General features: G+C 37.7%; 4 protein-coding genes across 6 annotated transcripts in view; 3 read left to right on the top strand and 1 right to left on the bottom strand.

Moving 5' to 3' along the window:
• Nucleotides 1–52: 52 nt before the first annotated feature.
• Nucleotides 53–3,425, top strand: b3galt6 (UDP-Gal:betaGal beta 1,3-galactosyltransferase polypeptide 6). Its single transcript, XM_026242475.1, has 2 exons — nt 53–357; nt 1,783–3,425. The coding sequence occupies exon 2, from the start codon at nt 1,790–1,792 to the stop codon at nt 2,792–2,794; it is 1,005 nt and encodes a 334-aa protein (XP_026098260.1). The 5' UTR covers nt 53–357; nt 1,783–1,789; the 3' UTR covers nt 2,795–3,425.
• A 99-nt stretch (nt 3,426–3,524) lies between these two features.
• LOC113069398 (protein FAM107B) lies at nt 3,525–8,865 on the bottom strand. 2 transcript variants are annotated; one of them, XM_026242476.1, is made up of 5 exons: nt 8,037–8,865; nt 7,403–7,442; nt 7,158–7,302; nt 5,180–5,324; nt 3,525–4,595 (listed from the first exon to the last, which is right to left on the bottom strand). In XM_026242476.1, exons 1-5 carry the CDS (start codon nt 8,058–8,060, stop codon nt 4,494–4,496), a joined length of 456 nt encoding a protein of 151 aa, XP_026098261.1. In that variant the 5' UTR covers nt 8,061–8,865; the 3' UTR covers nt 3,525–4,493. The 2 variants fall into 2 exon arrangements, 1 of the variants encoding a protein (XP_026098261.1); XR_003279717.1 differs by having other exon boundaries at nt 4,508–4,595; nt 4,682–5,324.
• A 1,354-nt stretch (nt 8,866–10,219) lies between these two features.
• Nucleotides 10,220–12,651, top strand: tmem167b (transmembrane protein 167B). Its single transcript, XM_026242468.1, has 3 exons — nt 10,220–10,373; nt 11,051–11,182; nt 11,259–12,651. The coding sequence occupies exons 1-3, from the start codon at nt 10,364–10,366 to the stop codon at nt 11,339–11,341; spliced, it is 225 nt and encodes a 74-aa protein (XP_026098253.1). The 5' UTR covers nt 10,220–10,363; the 3' UTR covers nt 11,342–12,651.
• Nucleotides 12,652–14,929: 2,278 nt separating this feature from the next.
• Nucleotides 14,930–16,558, top strand: part of LOC113069393 (mitogen-activated protein kinase 14B) — a 28,161-nt gene continuing 26,532 nt past the window's right edge. The window contains exon 1 of one of the 2 annotated variants that reach the window (XM_026242467.1): nt 14,930–15,306. In XM_026242467.1, the coding sequence (XP_026098252.1) occupies nt 15,188–15,306 (119 nt within the window). In that variant the 5' untranslated portion in view covers nt 14,930–15,187. The remainder of the gene's footprint in view (nt 15,307–16,558) is intronic. The other variant, XM_026242466.1, reaches the window with a different exon arrangement.

Below are 16,558 nucleotides of genomic sequence, written 5' to 3'. Positions count from 1 at the left end.
AATATGAACATGATCATCCAGTCCGGTGGTTGGCGCAGGTCATTAATGTATCCGTCTGAACATCAAGACTTCTTCAGTGGTAGTGAACGGGAAGTGCGGAGTGTGTACGTGCTTTTGAGCTGAGAGAAATGACGCGATCAGAAAGTCTGATATTTGTAGTCGTTGCGGGAGGTGTGTGCGTCTGTTGTGTGTGAATATTGTACGCTTTGTCTGGAGAGGCAGAAGACGGAGAGTTGTGGTTCATCTCCATCCCATCAACTGCTACTGCAAAACAAAACCGCCTCTTGTAATAAAGATGTCCAGGACGAGCCATAAGCGCAGTAACGTTAAATGATCTCTTTGCAGGGAATCTAGCAGGTAACGTTAATGTGCATGTGAGGAATATTTAGAGGTCTCTGTGTGCACTATGGTCTTTCAAGATGTGTTTTTCTGATTTAATTTTTTTTAATTAGATTTTATTATTTATCGTTTTGTTTTGTCAGTTTACATACTATACTTAATCATTTTTTTAAGAACAGTAATTATTTTATTATTATTGTCCATGCAGATTTATGGCAATATTAATTAAAAAAATATTGACTGTATAGTATATTTGTACTCTTAAAAAAATCCGCGACATTTTGAGATAACTAGTGACTTAGGGCAAAAAATAACCTAAACGTTTGATGTTCTTTGATCTGCCCTAAAGGCCTGTTCACAACTACACGGATTTCAAATATTTAGCTTGCAATTTGTATGCATTTATTTCTTTTTTCCCCTTCTTTGACCAAAGAAAAAGTGGCAGACCGGCTGAATGAAAGTGCAGATTCATTCTCTTACAGTAGGTGGCACTTACAGAAAATAATAAATATAGCAGTTACCCTGGTTAACCAAGTAAACACTGGTTACACAAAGCAAAGCTGCTCAAAGCAGCAGCTTTTGTTTCTAATAATTAATGTACAGCCACAATTACAAGTGAATTTACACCAGCACATTTTTATTTTTGGTTAAAGTTTAAACTTTTAAATGCAGTGAAATGTGCAAATGTTTGTGTTTCCTGTCTTCTGTATTCATGCATGTAAGAAATCTGCTTGGCTTGAAAGTGTTTTCTGTGTGAGCCGTGCTTGATACATTACTACACTAATAAGAATGGACAGTGGCCCTTTTTTCGGCCACAAAATTTAGCAAATATGACTCCACCTAAACCTGCTTATCATGGAGAATCAATCAAACAGCATGTGACAAAAATCTACAATCTTATCGGCTAGCCAGTTTTCTTTGCAGTGCAATGGAAAAAGAGATCAGACGAGCTGGGTCTGGTTGCATAAACAGTTTGGACTAGTCTGAAAAAGTTAGTCATCTAATTGTTTCTTCAAGTCTGATCATAACTTTTTAAATTCAGTTTTGGAAAAGGTAGATTGGTCTTATTTGTATTGGAAAAGTGAGACTGGTTACCTGAACGGACCCATTAACTATGGAAGCCCATTTCGGTAATTGCGACTTTTTATCGGTAATTGCGACTTTATAACTTGCGATTCAGAGAAAAAAAGAAAGTCAGAATTGTGAGTTATAATGTCAGAATTGGAACATATGAACTTGGAATTGCGAGATTAAAAAGTCCCAATTATTTTGTTTTATTTTTTTATTCAGTGGTGGAAACAGGCTTCCATAATTAATGGACGTTCGAAATTCAAATGCTTTAGTGCACCAAACATCCTTCTCGTTGTGAACAGGCCTTAACGTTGCACGCATTTTAATCAAGGCTTGTTTTTAAAAGTGGTATGATTTCCTTCTGTCCCTCAGTGACATCATGAATTTTGTCCGTCTTGTGTGTCGTCACAAGACAGCCCTGGCGCTCGGTGTCTTCTTCCTATTCGCCGTCGTCCTTTTGTTCCTCGCCAAATGTACGTCTGAGACGCTGAAGCCGGCTGAGTCCCCAGGTGTGGCGCCGCGGGCCGAGTCACATCAGAAGCAGCCGGCAGGACCTCCTCACGCCAAAGAGCTCTCCACGTTCCTGGTCGTTCTCATCACCACGGGCCCGAAGTACACGGAGCGACGCAGTATCATCCGGAGCACCTGGCTGACCAAACACGACCCCGAAGTGCTCTACTGGTTCGTTATTGGCACCGAGGGTTTACCTCCGGAAGACCTCCAGAACCTCAGAACCGAGCAGGTCCGTCACCATGACCTCCTCCTGCTCCCTGAGCTCCGGGACTCGTACGAGAACCTCACGCAGAAACTGCTTCACATGTACTCCTGGTTGGACCAAAACGTGGCGTTCAAATTCGTTCTGAAGGCCGACGACGACACCTTCACCCGCTTGGATCTCCTCAAGGAGGAGTTGAAGACCAAGGAGCCCAGCCGACTCTATTGGGGCTTCTTCTCCGGCCGCGGGAGAGTGAAAACGGGTGGGAAATGGAAAGAAAGTGCGTGGGAACTGTGTGACTACTACTTACCTTATGCCCTGGGTGGAGGCTACGTGATTTCCGCTGACCTCGTGCACTACGTACGTCTCAACGTGGGGTTTCTGAAGACCTGGCAGAGTGAGGACGTGTCCTTGGGTGCCTGGTTGGCCCCAGTGGACGTGAAGCGGGTCCACGATCCGCGCTTCGACACGGAGTACAAGTCGCGTGGCTGCAGCAATAAGTACCTGGTCACTCACAAGCAGAGTTTAGAGGACATGTTGGAAAAGCATCAGACACTACAGCGAGATGGGCGTCTGTGCAAAGAGGAAGTCAAACTTAGGCTGTCCTACATTTACGACTGGAGCGTCCCGCCTTCCCAGTGTTGCCAGCGGAAGGATGGCATCCCCTGACTCTTTGTCACCCTTGATCAGATGCATTTTTTCCACTTGCTATTTATTTATTTATTATCTGTGTTGTGTGTCGAGCCGAAACAGCATTTCTTAACCTTTTGAAAAGGCTTTTTAAATTCAATATGTGGGCGATGATGTTACCGAAAAGCTGCTCTTTTTGAGATCTACATATGTTTTTCCCTCATTAGGTTGTTTCGAAGTGGAGTCAGCTTGTACGGAGAGCCTCTGGGATTTTGGGGGAAATTAGATATTTCTGCTGTATTCTCTGCATACACTTTCTGTACTTGACGTCCACCCATAGAATTGTCCATCTTATCCGTTCATTTATATTCCTGAGATGTTTAGAGCATATCTTTTGAAATAAATTTACATGGATAAGAAAAGTAATGTGCCAGACTGAGAGGAAAGAAACTTGAAGATAAATGTTCATAAAGTATTTTGACGAGAACCTGAGATGGTTTTCTTTGTGAGTGTTGCTCACAAATCTGCCATATAATTATAAAGCCGTCTTGAAGATTAGAGAACTTGGCCGCCAGGTTTGGCAGTATTTCTAGTATTTTATGTGTTGTGACTGAATTGTAAATAATGTACCTCAAATTTTATTAAATGTTTCTGTTGTGTTTTTACACCAGATCAGTCTCCTTGTATGATTTTTTTTAATAAAAGAGTAGTTTTAATTAAAACCATGTATTAGGATGTGATCATATTTACCTTTGCACAGTGAAACTCTGTGGGACAAAATGCATCCATCTCAATTAAAAATAGCGCAATGTGTAATTCTGCATTTTATTATACAGATTTCACATTGGATTCATATTAACCCAAATTCGCCATGTTGAGCAATGTAAAGCTACTTTAATTTGAAGTGACTTTGTGCATCACAACACTTGATAAATGGACAGTCAACAGTAGATTTTTACCTAGGTTTTGCTAATGTGACCACGTCTCAATTTGAAATCCATGTCCATGTGAACTGGAAATGGTGACCAACTTCAGTTTTGTGACGTATTTTCGAGTGAACAAGAATATAGAACAGTGGACAGGCTTGATTTTTAGTACAGTCTCTTGCTCACAGCATGTCTAGCTGGGGAAAAAAGCTCATTTAAAAGCGGAGAGATCAAAGCAAAATGGTCACAAATTCGATTTAATTACTAATTAGTACGAAACGAGGATTTGTAAAGAAGAATTTCGGAGGATTTCGCTGACCTCAGACGTCATGCTCCCGAACTGCTTCTGTGTACAACTGTTGGTGCAAGATAATTAAAGTGATTATTACATTTTGAATATTGATATTTTTCTTACAAAAACACATTGATTCACTACAGTGGGACTGTGTTCACCCCTCGGAGCCATGTGAGACACTTTTTGTTAAGGAGGGGCGCTTTTTATTTTACTTCTTTTGGACTGATGCACTGCAACACCCACTCAGTGCCACTAAACAGCTTGAAAGATCAAAAACAGTTTTTTATATACCTCTGACTGTATATACATCTATGATGACTTCAGGGTGAGTAATTTATGTGCTAATTGTCATTTTTGGGTCAACTAACCCTTTAAAAGCCATTTCAGATATGGTTGCGGTGAGAGAGCGCAACACAAAATGACTGAATCATGCTGATGATAATGATTCCCTCTGACAGAACAAAAAGCAGTTCTTTGAGGAAATGGATTTCATTGTTTTCGTAGTTCTTCTGTTGGTTCAGTAGCCTGTGATGGTGATGTGTCTCAGGTTGTCCCGCACTCGAACAAACTCTGGCATGTTTTGTAGGTCCTCTCTGCGTCTCAGCTCTTCTTGCTCACACTGTAAGGAAAGGATCACAGGTCCAATGAGTCTCTTAAATACAAATAATACAGAATTCAAATCTCTTTTTTGATGGTTTTTTTTACTTGTGATTGTAGTCCTCAAGTTATGATTCACTGACAGCAGCGCTAAATGCCTTTGGTTGAAATTCAAAGTTCTGGCATGAAACTCTAGATGGTGCAGTCCAATAGATCTAACACAATATGACATCATTATCACATGACACAGCTGATTGGTTCTCTCCTGCATGAGTAGCCAATAAGCTCTCTGCTCAACATTCAAATATTTGACAGTGTTTGCTGTAGCAGTAGCAGCGCACTTCGGAAACCCTCCCCCTTCCCCAGCTCCACCTGTATAGATCTGCTACGAGGTGATCATGTATGCTTTGGGAGGTTATTCCAATATTCTTTACATGCTCACAGCAGTATGTATTGGCAGTAGCACATCTCGGTACTTGCTCTGCAGCAGCAGCGTAGCAGATCTGTTCCACCGAGACCAAACACATTAACATTCTCATGAATATTACCATGCCAATCCCTCCGAAAGTCGTCATGACAGAACTGACATCATGCATGAACACCTACAGCCAGGAGTCTCTGGCGTCTCTTGTGCAGCTCTTGCTCGAGGTCAGACGGCGGATGTGAAGCTTGTTCTCTCTCTCTGTGCTGCTCCAGTCTCCTCTGTTCCAGCACCCGCTTCAGCTCTGGCTTCTGTTCAGGCAGGAGACCCCTGCAAACAGTTTTCAGTGACACCTCATCTGTTTATTAGCAAAAAACTTAGCGATTCATGCAATATAGTAGAAATTCATTTCTTGAAAAGTTTATACATATTTATCTCTCACTTGATTGTTTACACTATTATTAGGAATACAAATATTTAATATAATTTTCCAAAATATGGCAATTGTAAATAAAAAAAATACTTAAAGCCTAATGTTAATATAATCTATTATAAACACACCTTTCCAGGTAAGTACCAAATGTGATCCTGGTCCACAAAACCAGTGTAGATAAATAAGTAGCACAGGTATCTTTGTAGCAATAGCCAGCAATGCATTATATGGGTCAAAATTATTGATTTTACATTTAATGCTTAAAATCATTAGGATATTAAGTAAGGATTATGTTCCATTGAGATATTTAGTAAATTTCGGTAACACTTTAGTATAGGGTCCAATTCACACTGATAACTAGCTGCTTATTAGCATGTCTATTATTAACATATTGGGTGTTTATTAGTGCTTATAAAGTACATATAATGCATGACATCCATAATCCTACCCAATACCCTAAATTTAACAACTACCTTATAAACTATTAATAAGCAGCAAATAAGGAGTTAATTGAGGCAAAAGTCATAGTCGATGGTTAGTTAATAGTGAGAATTGGACCCTAAAATAAAGTGTGACCTAAATTTCTTATTGTAAATATATCAAAACTTCATTTTACATAAAATGGAATACTAAGAACTTAATTTAGTCGACTTTAAAGGCAATTTTCTCAATATTTTCCAATCATAACATATTTTTTAAGTGTTTTATCTCAGCCAAATGTTGTCATATCCTACCAATCCTAACAAAGTTTCTTCAGCTTTCAGATGATGTATAAATCTCAATTTCAAACAATCGACCCCTTATGCCTGGTTTTGTGATCCAAGGTCACAAATATGAGTGTCAAAATATTTTTAACTCAAATTATTTTGCATTTAATGTTATAACAATTGATTATTAGTTAATTATTCATTATAATTATTCCTGTTCCTCTGTTTGTTATTCAAACAGAGACTAAATGATTAAACTGAATTGAATCAGCGAGCGTGCACACTAACTGAAATGATATGAATGCCTGTGATTGGTTATTGCATTCGAAAGCTCAGCAGAATTGTGTGTGATTGGTTATAATGCTCAACATTGTAAAAAGAAGTACGATGCAACATACCAACACAAAATGCAACACAATCGACACGTTTCTTTTCATTTTCACTTTATTCATGACAACCGTAATAGTTTTAGATTAATTGTGCTAGGGGAAATTTCGGTGGCATGTTTGCTCTAAGTCACCGTTACTTTCCGAACCGTGGCCAGTGCAACATGCGCACTAGAGAGATTCATCCTTTTTTAAAAGAGCTGAGCGTTAACAATTTGTTCTCGTTTGAACTACAGAGTTGCGGGTGTCTGTTTTTGCTGCCGTCTTCAGTAGTTTGTTGTTCTTGTACTGGGTCTTTTTCAAACGAATCAAAAACCAAAACCGAAGTACAATGTGGGCTTATAATTTTTTAATGTCGTCAAACTTAATTTTTACGAATTCGGACTCAAGAGTTCGAGATTAGCCTGTTGGTGTTGCTGTTTTCTGTGTGTCCTGTAGATCTCAGAGAAGTCTGTTGTGATTCTGTTCAGACAGCAGATGCTCTGATCCCTGTGCATTGGCCTTTACTCATCCACACATAATTGAAAGCACGGCCTCAACACACACCAGATCTCAGAAGCACCCTGTTTTGTATGAGTCAGCTGTAATAGACTGCTCATTTCTTACAGCGTCTGGGCTGTTGTCATTTCTAGCTCACCATCTGTGGCTGACTAGTAGTTCACGATGTAAAGCTCTTCGACTGGAAGACTCCAGGACAGGGTTGAACAGTTTCCTCGGCCGGATGAGATCGTCCTGGCCTTCAGTAGTCTGCTGAGATGCAGTAGAAGCACAGCTGGAGCTTTCTGATGGATGTTATCAGAGCTGTGAGGTTATGAATGTATGGGCTCTTTCATACAACTGTTTTTGAGAAAATCATACAGGGATTAAAAAATACCTAAATACCTGTTTTCTGATTCTTCTGTCCCATTCTTTGTGAAACAACCTTATAGAAAAAAAGATAATTCAGATTGTTAATTGTATTATTTCTGCTCTATTTATATATGTTTTTATTTAATATATGATCACTGAACCTTATTCTACAACTGTACTATTCATGTTTTACATATGTATAATAAAATCATTTTTATTTACTAACATAAATCAATACAAAGTAGACGACAACAAAAAAGTAAAAATAATTAAAAAACTTATTTGTGTGTTTTAAAAAAAATAAAAAAAACATTTATGCATTTAGCAGACGCTTTTATCCAAAACGACTTACAGTGCATTCAGGCTATCAATTTTTAGTGTATTCGTTTATTTTAATATATTATTAAATTATCTAACAATGTAATATCTTGTAGATTTTTTAAAGAAATTATTTAATGTTATAATTATAAAGCATTGTAACCAATGCCAAACTACTACTTACTCTTCATAACAATATCAGTATTATATTTGTTAATAATTATTTTATAATCATTTTAACAAATGATCTCATTCAAGGCATGAAATTTGATGTGAAATAAATAGCTATTCTAACTAATATTTACATATATACAGTAATGAAATCTGTAAGCAGCAGGCTGAATCTTACCTGTGTTTTGTAATAAAGCAGCATACTGAAGCCCAGATCTGTCCGCAGGAGGTGCACGGTACGCTCCTCAAGGGCACAAACACAGTTTTAAAGGTAAAGCTGGATGCTCCACAGCTTGATGCATTGAATGGCATCAGATTAGCTGCGTAACACACCTCGGGATGATGCCCATTGCCCAACAGATGGTGGATTACATAGAGATTCAATCCCACTTAGAAGCTACCTGCTTTGTTGCTTACAAAAATGGAGCTACAGTACTAAGACCTATTCTCTCAATATGCAAGCTGAAATGTGTTTATAGTGGATTTGTTTAGCATTTGAACAAGATTAATAGATTCTTTTAAGGGTCCACATGGCATTTTATGATAACAGGAGAACAGCTTTACCATTAATGGTTTACGAGACCATGACAGAGTGAAGGTAGACACTAATAGCTTACTGTGGCACTGCGTTAGGACGTACACACAGAAATAAAACATGCCAACACAGCGGCTGCCAAGTACTGCCAGACGACAGCTGAGCACAGCTTATGGTCCCTTCCTCCTGCCAAGTACACTGTCATTGAGAGACGCTGCAGGAGGCTATTAGAGACAGACGGGCGCAGAAACACTCAGTCTGTGTAACTCTGGGTTCAGCACTGACTCCATATTAAAGTAGCCCTATCTTTAGATCATTTGAGGATATCTGTAGGTTTGCTGCACTAAATTATGTTTGAATCATCAGACACACTTGACAGTTAAAAGATGACAAAAAAGAGAACAGCTCTTTTCAGAAATTTCGCTGCATTAAATAGTTTGTGAGCTTTACTTTGTAAAGAGATAACAATCAGTCAAGTAACAATACATTAACATAAAAAGGTTAAATATTACTATTATTAATCTATTATTAATTTATTATTACTGAACATATAATAAAATATTATAATATTATTAGTAGTAATAGTAATAATAGTAACAATAACAATAATGGTAATAAAATATCTTTATATATATGTGCGTGTGTTTTGTTTATTTTTAATTTATTAATTAGTATTATTGTCTATTATTATTAATGTGTGTGTGTAGATGTGAAATATTTTGATTTAATAATTTATTATATTTTGAATATTATCATCGATTATTATTAATAATTATAATTTTATATACTTAAAAATATATAACATTATTGAATTGTATCAAAAAAGGTGTATCATTTTATAAAAACATCTAAAATATATTTTATTATGATTATTGATAATGATTCGTAATAATGTACATTAGTTGTATTAGTAGTATGTACAAGTACACATATTTAGATTTCTCTAAATCTACCGACTGTAAACATGACACTGTTACCTGTAATGAAGCGAAGGCTTTTAATCTGTAAAATGATTTCCCATCATTCCGAAGCGTTCCGGATGTAGTGATGTAAGGTCTGATTCGTTTCAGCGAACCGGTTCTGTTTGGAAGAGATAGACTCATTGAACCGGTTCAAAAAGCAGATTCATCGGTTCCCTGACGTCATCCAACAATAACGTCTCTACGCATTTAATTTCTAACAACTTAATGCAATATTGTATCAATTAAAAATTAAAAGGGTCAAAAGTGATTTGTGTCAACACATATTGAAAAATAAAAAAAGATTATTTGTTTGAAAGCATATTTCTGATTATTGCAATATAATTCACTTAAGTTAATTGTGTTTTATGGTCACAGTTTCATTCGCAGATCCTTTATGACTGACTGACCAATATTGACCAGCCTACAACTTGTATAAGATTTCTAAAGTGTCACACCTACAGGCTCCACACATTACAGACATTGATGCACAAACGCGGAAATGTTCTACATGTCTAAAGAATGAATAAACCAGTCTTATAAACTTCTTGATTTCGCTTAAGCAACCTTAAATACAACATGCATGCACAATATATTATTGTAAAAATTTATTTAAATCACTCGACAAAAAAGGTTTTTAAATGTTTTAATAAAATGTAAATTAATAACACTCATTATCTTCGGTAATCCTTGGCAAACTTCACCGCGGCTCATTCGGTTCATGTTGAGTCCTCGGTAATCCTCGGCAAACTTCGACAGTTGGTTGAACTGGCTGATTCGTTTCTTTTCAAGTTGGACGTGCTACTTCGGCTGTGCGTCCTGCGTCATCAACCCGGAACTAAAGTTCGATTCAGTTCGATTCGTGAACCGGCTCAAAAGAACGATTCGTTCAAGAACCGAGCATCACTATCCGGAAGCCTGTGCTGTGTATGCGGAACTGATGAAGAGAGTCAATAAAAAAACACGGGCAACTAGCGCTTCTTCTCAACACGGGATTTGAAAGCTGCGAGAATGACAAACGGTATGTTAATAAAGACGCGTGTTATGATGTGAACTTCACAAGAAGTCTCTGTGGTCAGATAGAGATGAATGTTGTCAGTGTGTATGTGTATGTTTGTGTGTGGACGTGGCTCATTACGGAGCAGCAGCTGGTTTCACCTTTTATCTCGACATAACTACAACCTTTAATTAAGACACGAGCATTATATCATAATAATGCCATCTCAATGGAATAATTAAGATTTTAAAAGGAGCCTTTTATGCTGACCAAGATTGCATTATTTGATCAAAATACATAAATGTATAACTAATAAGAATAAATGTGTTTTTGAGCATCAAATCAGTATATTAGAATGATTTCTGAAGGATCTTGTGACACTGAAGACTGGAGGAATGGTGCTGAAAATACAGCTTTGCATCACAGGAATAAAATACTTCTCAAAATGTATTTCATATAAATAAAAGAGAGAGAAAGAGTATCATTTAAAATAATTATATATAAAATATACTTTAAATTGTACGAATATTTCACAATATTACTGATTTATTTTTGATCATAAACAAAAAAAAGGCAACATACCTAAAAACCACTTCAGATTATTGTCAAGAAAGTTTTACTTGAAGTAAAGTTGGTTTGAAGACTCGTGTGCGTTTCAAGCTGCTTGTAACGGAGGGTTAACGTGTGCTCTTCGTTCACAGTGTACTCTTTCGACGGCATTCTTGTATTCGGCCTTCTTTTCATCTGCACGTGTGCTTACCTGAAGAAGGTCCCTCGTCTGAACAGCTGGCTGTTGTCTGAGAAGAAAGGTGTCTGGGGAGTCTTCTACAAAGGTCAGTGCTCAGCTGGAGCAGTGTTGGAGATCATTATGCTGCGGGGAGTGTTCACGTCTCTGTGTTTTCTCTGCAGCTGCGGTGATAGGCACACGGCTCCACATCGCTGTGGCGGCGTCCTGTATGTGTATGGCGTTTTACCTCATCTTTCTCAAATGACCCGGATGAACCGCTCTCTTTGGACACTGGACTGAACGCCAAGAGAAATGAGTGCTGGCGAGTATCGCCGGCTGCTGGAGGAGATGCACAGACAGTGCGCTTTAGCACCCATTTAAGACCTGCTATCCATTTTTGTACATGTTTAACTTAAGATTAGATTTCGGGTCAATTCGGTCTTAGATCAGGGTTAAACGGTAACTGAAGCACCTACTTCTGATTCAAACTTCACATCCTTTTCTTGTGTTGTTCTCTCAGACATGCACACTTTCTGCTTGGGCTTTGAGGGGGTACAGTTAGGAAGGCAGAAACTATATCTTGTACAATTTTTTTCAATATAAGTTGTTTTTATAAAAATGCAGTTTACAGAGAGCTTCAATGTTTTAGGTTTTTGGCATCCTGAATGGCTTATTCAAATTCAGAGGTTTATAAGAAACATATTAGACCTGTTGTTTGCAGCATGGAACAAATTCACAATTTCACACAATTTTTTGATACCACATAGGTGCTGGAATATTATAATGTATGAGAAGCAAACCCTGTTGATCTACATCATGTGACTTCTTCATAGAGACGTGTCTGTTTGATAAATACACTGCTAACCTGACTCACATGCAACCACAATAAACATATGGACATGCATTCATATTATATGTGGATAATGTGATATTATTGGGAAAATAGGGAAATACACTACAAGATGGATCTTAAATGTAATCGTATGAGTGTTTCAGCTTGCTGGCTGTTTATTAACAATGCTAATTTCACTTTTTAAACACATATGTCAAGAATTAACATTGGAAGTTTCTGCTGATGCTAAATGTTTGGACCCCCTTATCTTGTGTCGATGTGGTTTGGTTTATTACACGGCACAGATGTGTACATGTTCTGTTGTATTTATGCATTCAAATGTATGTCCTAAAGCAGGGCTCCTCGAATCTTACCCTGGAGGGCCAACACGCTGCAGAATTTAGCTCCAACCCTGATCAAACTCGGCTACCTGTGATTTTCTAATGATCCTGAAGACATTGATTAGCGTGTTCAGGTGTGTTTGATTAGAGTTACAGCTGAACTCTGCAGGAAGTGGATCTTGGGGGCCAGATTTGAGGATCCCCTGTCCTAAAGCGTATCTGAACCGATCATCAACTTTTCATGTTCAGAAGTCAACAACTGCAGTGAAACGTTTCCCTTAGCCTGTAAATGTACACAGTTATGCTTTCAAACTGCTTAATGGAAAATGATAGCTGTTAGGTGTTCATATTTGTAAACGTGGAACATAATAAATATTTGATATGAAATCCTATGCAACACAATACCGTGTGGGAAGACGTTTCTTATGTGTGTGTGTGTGTGTTAAAACTTACACACACGTTACACAGTTTTTGCAAACAACTCATAAAAGCCAATGAACAAGTTTTTCACCTTTTCATAAATTATACTCATGACACAAATAAAACATAAGTACTTTATTATTAACTTTATAAGCCAAGAAAAACAAGGTTAACCCCTGTAAGGCCCACTGGTGTAACATTACAACATCAGTTTTAGCTTGACTAAAATAAAGCTGCTTATGTTTTTTTTTTTTTTTCTTTCCTAAGACCACATTTACACAACTAATCGTTCGTATTCTTCAGCTTTGCAATGCTACAGGATGTTAGATTTAAAAAACAGGCCTATTTACCTGCCCATAAACTCACACAAACCTGCCACCTTGTTTTACTGGACTGGATAAATCTACATTCAAGTAAGTAAAATGCCTAATATATATATATATATATATATATATATATATATATATATATATATATATATATATATATATATATATATTGTCACCATTTTGAGATCCAGTCAAGATTTTATGATTTTTAATTGATAAGTTCAAGTGGAAGAATAAATTATTTCTTCAATAATTTGAAAGTATTTGTGTAACAGAATTTTAAACTATCCGTATCTCATTTGTAAAATGTACATAACTAGTCCTTTGCTTGTTTGCCCAAATATCTGCTTGCTGGATGAGAGCCAGGTGATAATAAACCAGGGGTGTAAGTGCTATTAGCATGATTAGTAAAGAGCACTATAAGTTATCAGAAGGTATAATGTGATATCTGTTTTGAAAGGCCTCCTACAACAACATTTAAAAGGTGACTTTTTTTTTTCCCCTGCAGGTTTATTTTTATATTTGGGTCTTCTAGTCTATATTTGGGTCTTCTAGGGTTAAAGAGCCCTTAATTTAATTCAAATAAACTCTTCAAATAAACTTTTTTTTTTTTTTTTGCAGTTACACGTGTTTGCCCAGCAGATGTCCTCAGCGAAGCAATCATAGATTCGAAGTTTTGGTGTTATGGGTATAAATAACAGCGTCTCCTCCATATATGATGGCTGCCTATGATAAGCTATTGAAGCCCTCTTACCACCAGCCCGTGTGTGTGTCCTAAGCTGCAAAATATAAAAACAAGTAATCTGCCTCAATAACCTATTTCTGAAATGGTATTTAGGAGTGATTGATATTTAACGACTTTAGTCATGAAAGCTTCCTCCTTACTAGAGTCAAAGGTGCATGCAACACCTCTCTACTCTCCTCCTGAGCTGTAGGAAACCAGAGAGAAAAGCTGATTCTAGAAGAAAGAGCTTGTAATCTGACTTTTACTGTGATAATGTCCTCACTGAGTGCAGTATTCTTAAGAAATGAGAGAGAAACGTCGTGAGCAGAGGGAACACATGCAATATTTCTCTGAAGGCTCAGGCCAGGCCAGTGCTGTTTTTGGTGATACTGATGTAAATCCATGAGAGTTTCTCTCATGAGACCCTCACCGTCCCAGAGTCAGGCCGAGCCCACTCCAGTGATACACCTGTTCTTACACAGAGGTCATTCAGGTCCGGCCAGTCTGACCAGACACCAAAACCAGCAGAGTGACAGTCTCTTTCCTTTTGAAGCCAAGGAAGTGGGACACCCTGCATATCCTGAGGTCCAGGAACAGGGAGGATCAAGCCAACTCCCTAATGTCTCTGTCATCATTATTCAGCATGTTCAGAAGGCGTAAGCTCATACCCCCAACCCTCCTTCCCATTGGGGATGAAACATAGTGTCACCAGAACCAGAAAGTGGTTTGGACTAAATACACACAGCATTCGTGAGTCGTGACATTGTTTTTCATCCCAAATGGGAAGGAGGATCACACACACACACACACACACACACACACACACACGCACGCACGTACGCACACACATTCACAATTTATTAACTTAATTTTACTGCTGACTACATAATTTATACAGTTACTCTGAATACATATCTTGATTTGGCGTTTCTTATAATTAATATCAATTAAAACATAAATACATTTTGTAAATGTTTTAATTTTAATTTCAAGGTTGTTGGTTCGATTCCCAGGGAACAGATGTTATGTAAAAAAAAAATTATAGCTTGAATTCACTGTAAGTCGCTTTGAATAAAAGCGTCTGCTACATGCATACATTTAGATGTAATATTAATTAAACAGTAAAACAGAAGTTCTCGCTCTCGCGAGGTTTGGGGAGAAGTCCCGAGAGTTGCCCTTGTGCAGTGACGTCACGCGTGTTCGTCAGAGGAGAACCTGCAATAGAAAAAAAAAAAAAGGGATTCGGCAGAAGAAATCTCACGCTTTGGCACTCAGCGACTCCTCAAGGAGCAGAGCCGGAGTTTGTGCACGATCTTTGGCGCTCGCGCCCGTGCATTTAACCGATGACTGGATTGTGAACGCGGAGCTTGCGCTTGTGTTTAGTTGTTTATTGTTTGTTTATATCAAGCAGTGAGACTGAGATCAGGAGAGCAGCACAGAAGTTTCCACTCCTCTAACTACAGGAATGTCCCAGAAGGAGAGACCGACTTTCTATCGACAGGAGCTCAATAAGACCATATGGGAGGTGCCGGAGCGCTACCAGAACCTGTCCCCTGTGGGCTCCGGAGCTTACGGAACCGTGTGGTAAATATCTGTAACTGAGTGTCGTGCCTAAAGCTCGTGCATGACGAGACCTGTCCGCTCGCGCCTCTTGCGTCTGATGCACGGCGTGTTCTCCAGGTCTGTCGGGAGAAAGCAGAAAGTCATGTTGCAGCGTTGCAAGTTGAGCCAGAACATACTCTTTTGCAAAAGAAATGTCTCGCAACAACAAGGGCCACTCTTTTAGTCTTTACACCATTGCTTTTGAAGTTTTTGCTTTGCAGAAGTGAAAGATGGCTGTCCAATGGTGAATGTTTCTCGGTTTAATATTAGTATTGATAATGAAGCTGATATTAGAGAATGCCGTGTTTTTAAAGTGACATGCATTCTAGATAACATTGAGCTTACTTTGCATGAGTCAAATGAGCAGGAAATGAACGTGGATTCTGGAGTCAGTGCGTGCTAGGTTTCATTGTTGTGGTAATTATTCAGTATAAAATGTGCTGTAGTAAAAAATATTTAAAATAAATAGAAATAAAATTAAAACTAAATTGTGGATATAAATTGTTAAACATTTTAATAGAAAAAAAGACAACAATTCATTGAAAAGTCTGTGTGTTTATAGTGTAAAAACCCAATAAAATAATTTAAATAATCAAACTTCTGTTATAAATGGAAATCATACATAAAATAATTTATAACTTATAATAAAATATAAATATTTTGCTAAATAGAATAAATTAATAATATACAAATAATAATATAAACAAAGTAGTAATTAGCAATCTAAAATTATTAGATATTAGATATTTAGCTTTGGATAAAAGCGTCTGCTAAATGCATAAAAAGACTGAAAAATCTGTAAAGAAAAAAAAAAGTGTAGTAATGTAAATGGATAAAGTACATGTATAAAATTGGTTAATCTCTAATTTAGATTCCCCAAAACCATGAGAAAAACTGAAGGAGCCCTGAGTGAAGTTTGAGTTGATTGGTTTGGTTTGAAGTGAAGGTGTGTGTGAGGTCAGAATGATGTCACTCTCTGCTCTGACTCATAGCTCCAGGATTAGCTGTTCTCCTCACCACTGCAAGCTCTTCTGAATCATCATTTACTCTGAAGCTCTAGATTAGGGGGTTTCCTTCAGGACCCAGATTTTACATCAGACATCAAACCTCTGTGGGAGATCAATTGATTGTGCTCATCGTATCTGTGCACGTTTGGCTTATGCAAGGTACAATAAAAACAAAAATGTAAGGCATGTGGCTTTTAAAGTTTCAGGAAAGAAAAGCCAGCATTGCT

This window comes from Carassius auratus, unplaced genomic scaffold (assembly GCF_003368295.1).
Source record: "Carassius auratus strain Wakin unplaced genomic scaffold, ASM336829v1 scaf_tig00001591, whole genome shotgun sequence".
NCBI lineage: Eukaryota > Metazoa > Chordata > Actinopteri > Cypriniformes > Cyprinidae > Carassius > Carassius auratus.
Note: the sequence above shows the minus strand (reverse complement) of the source record. Positions and strands in the feature narration are given on the sequence as shown.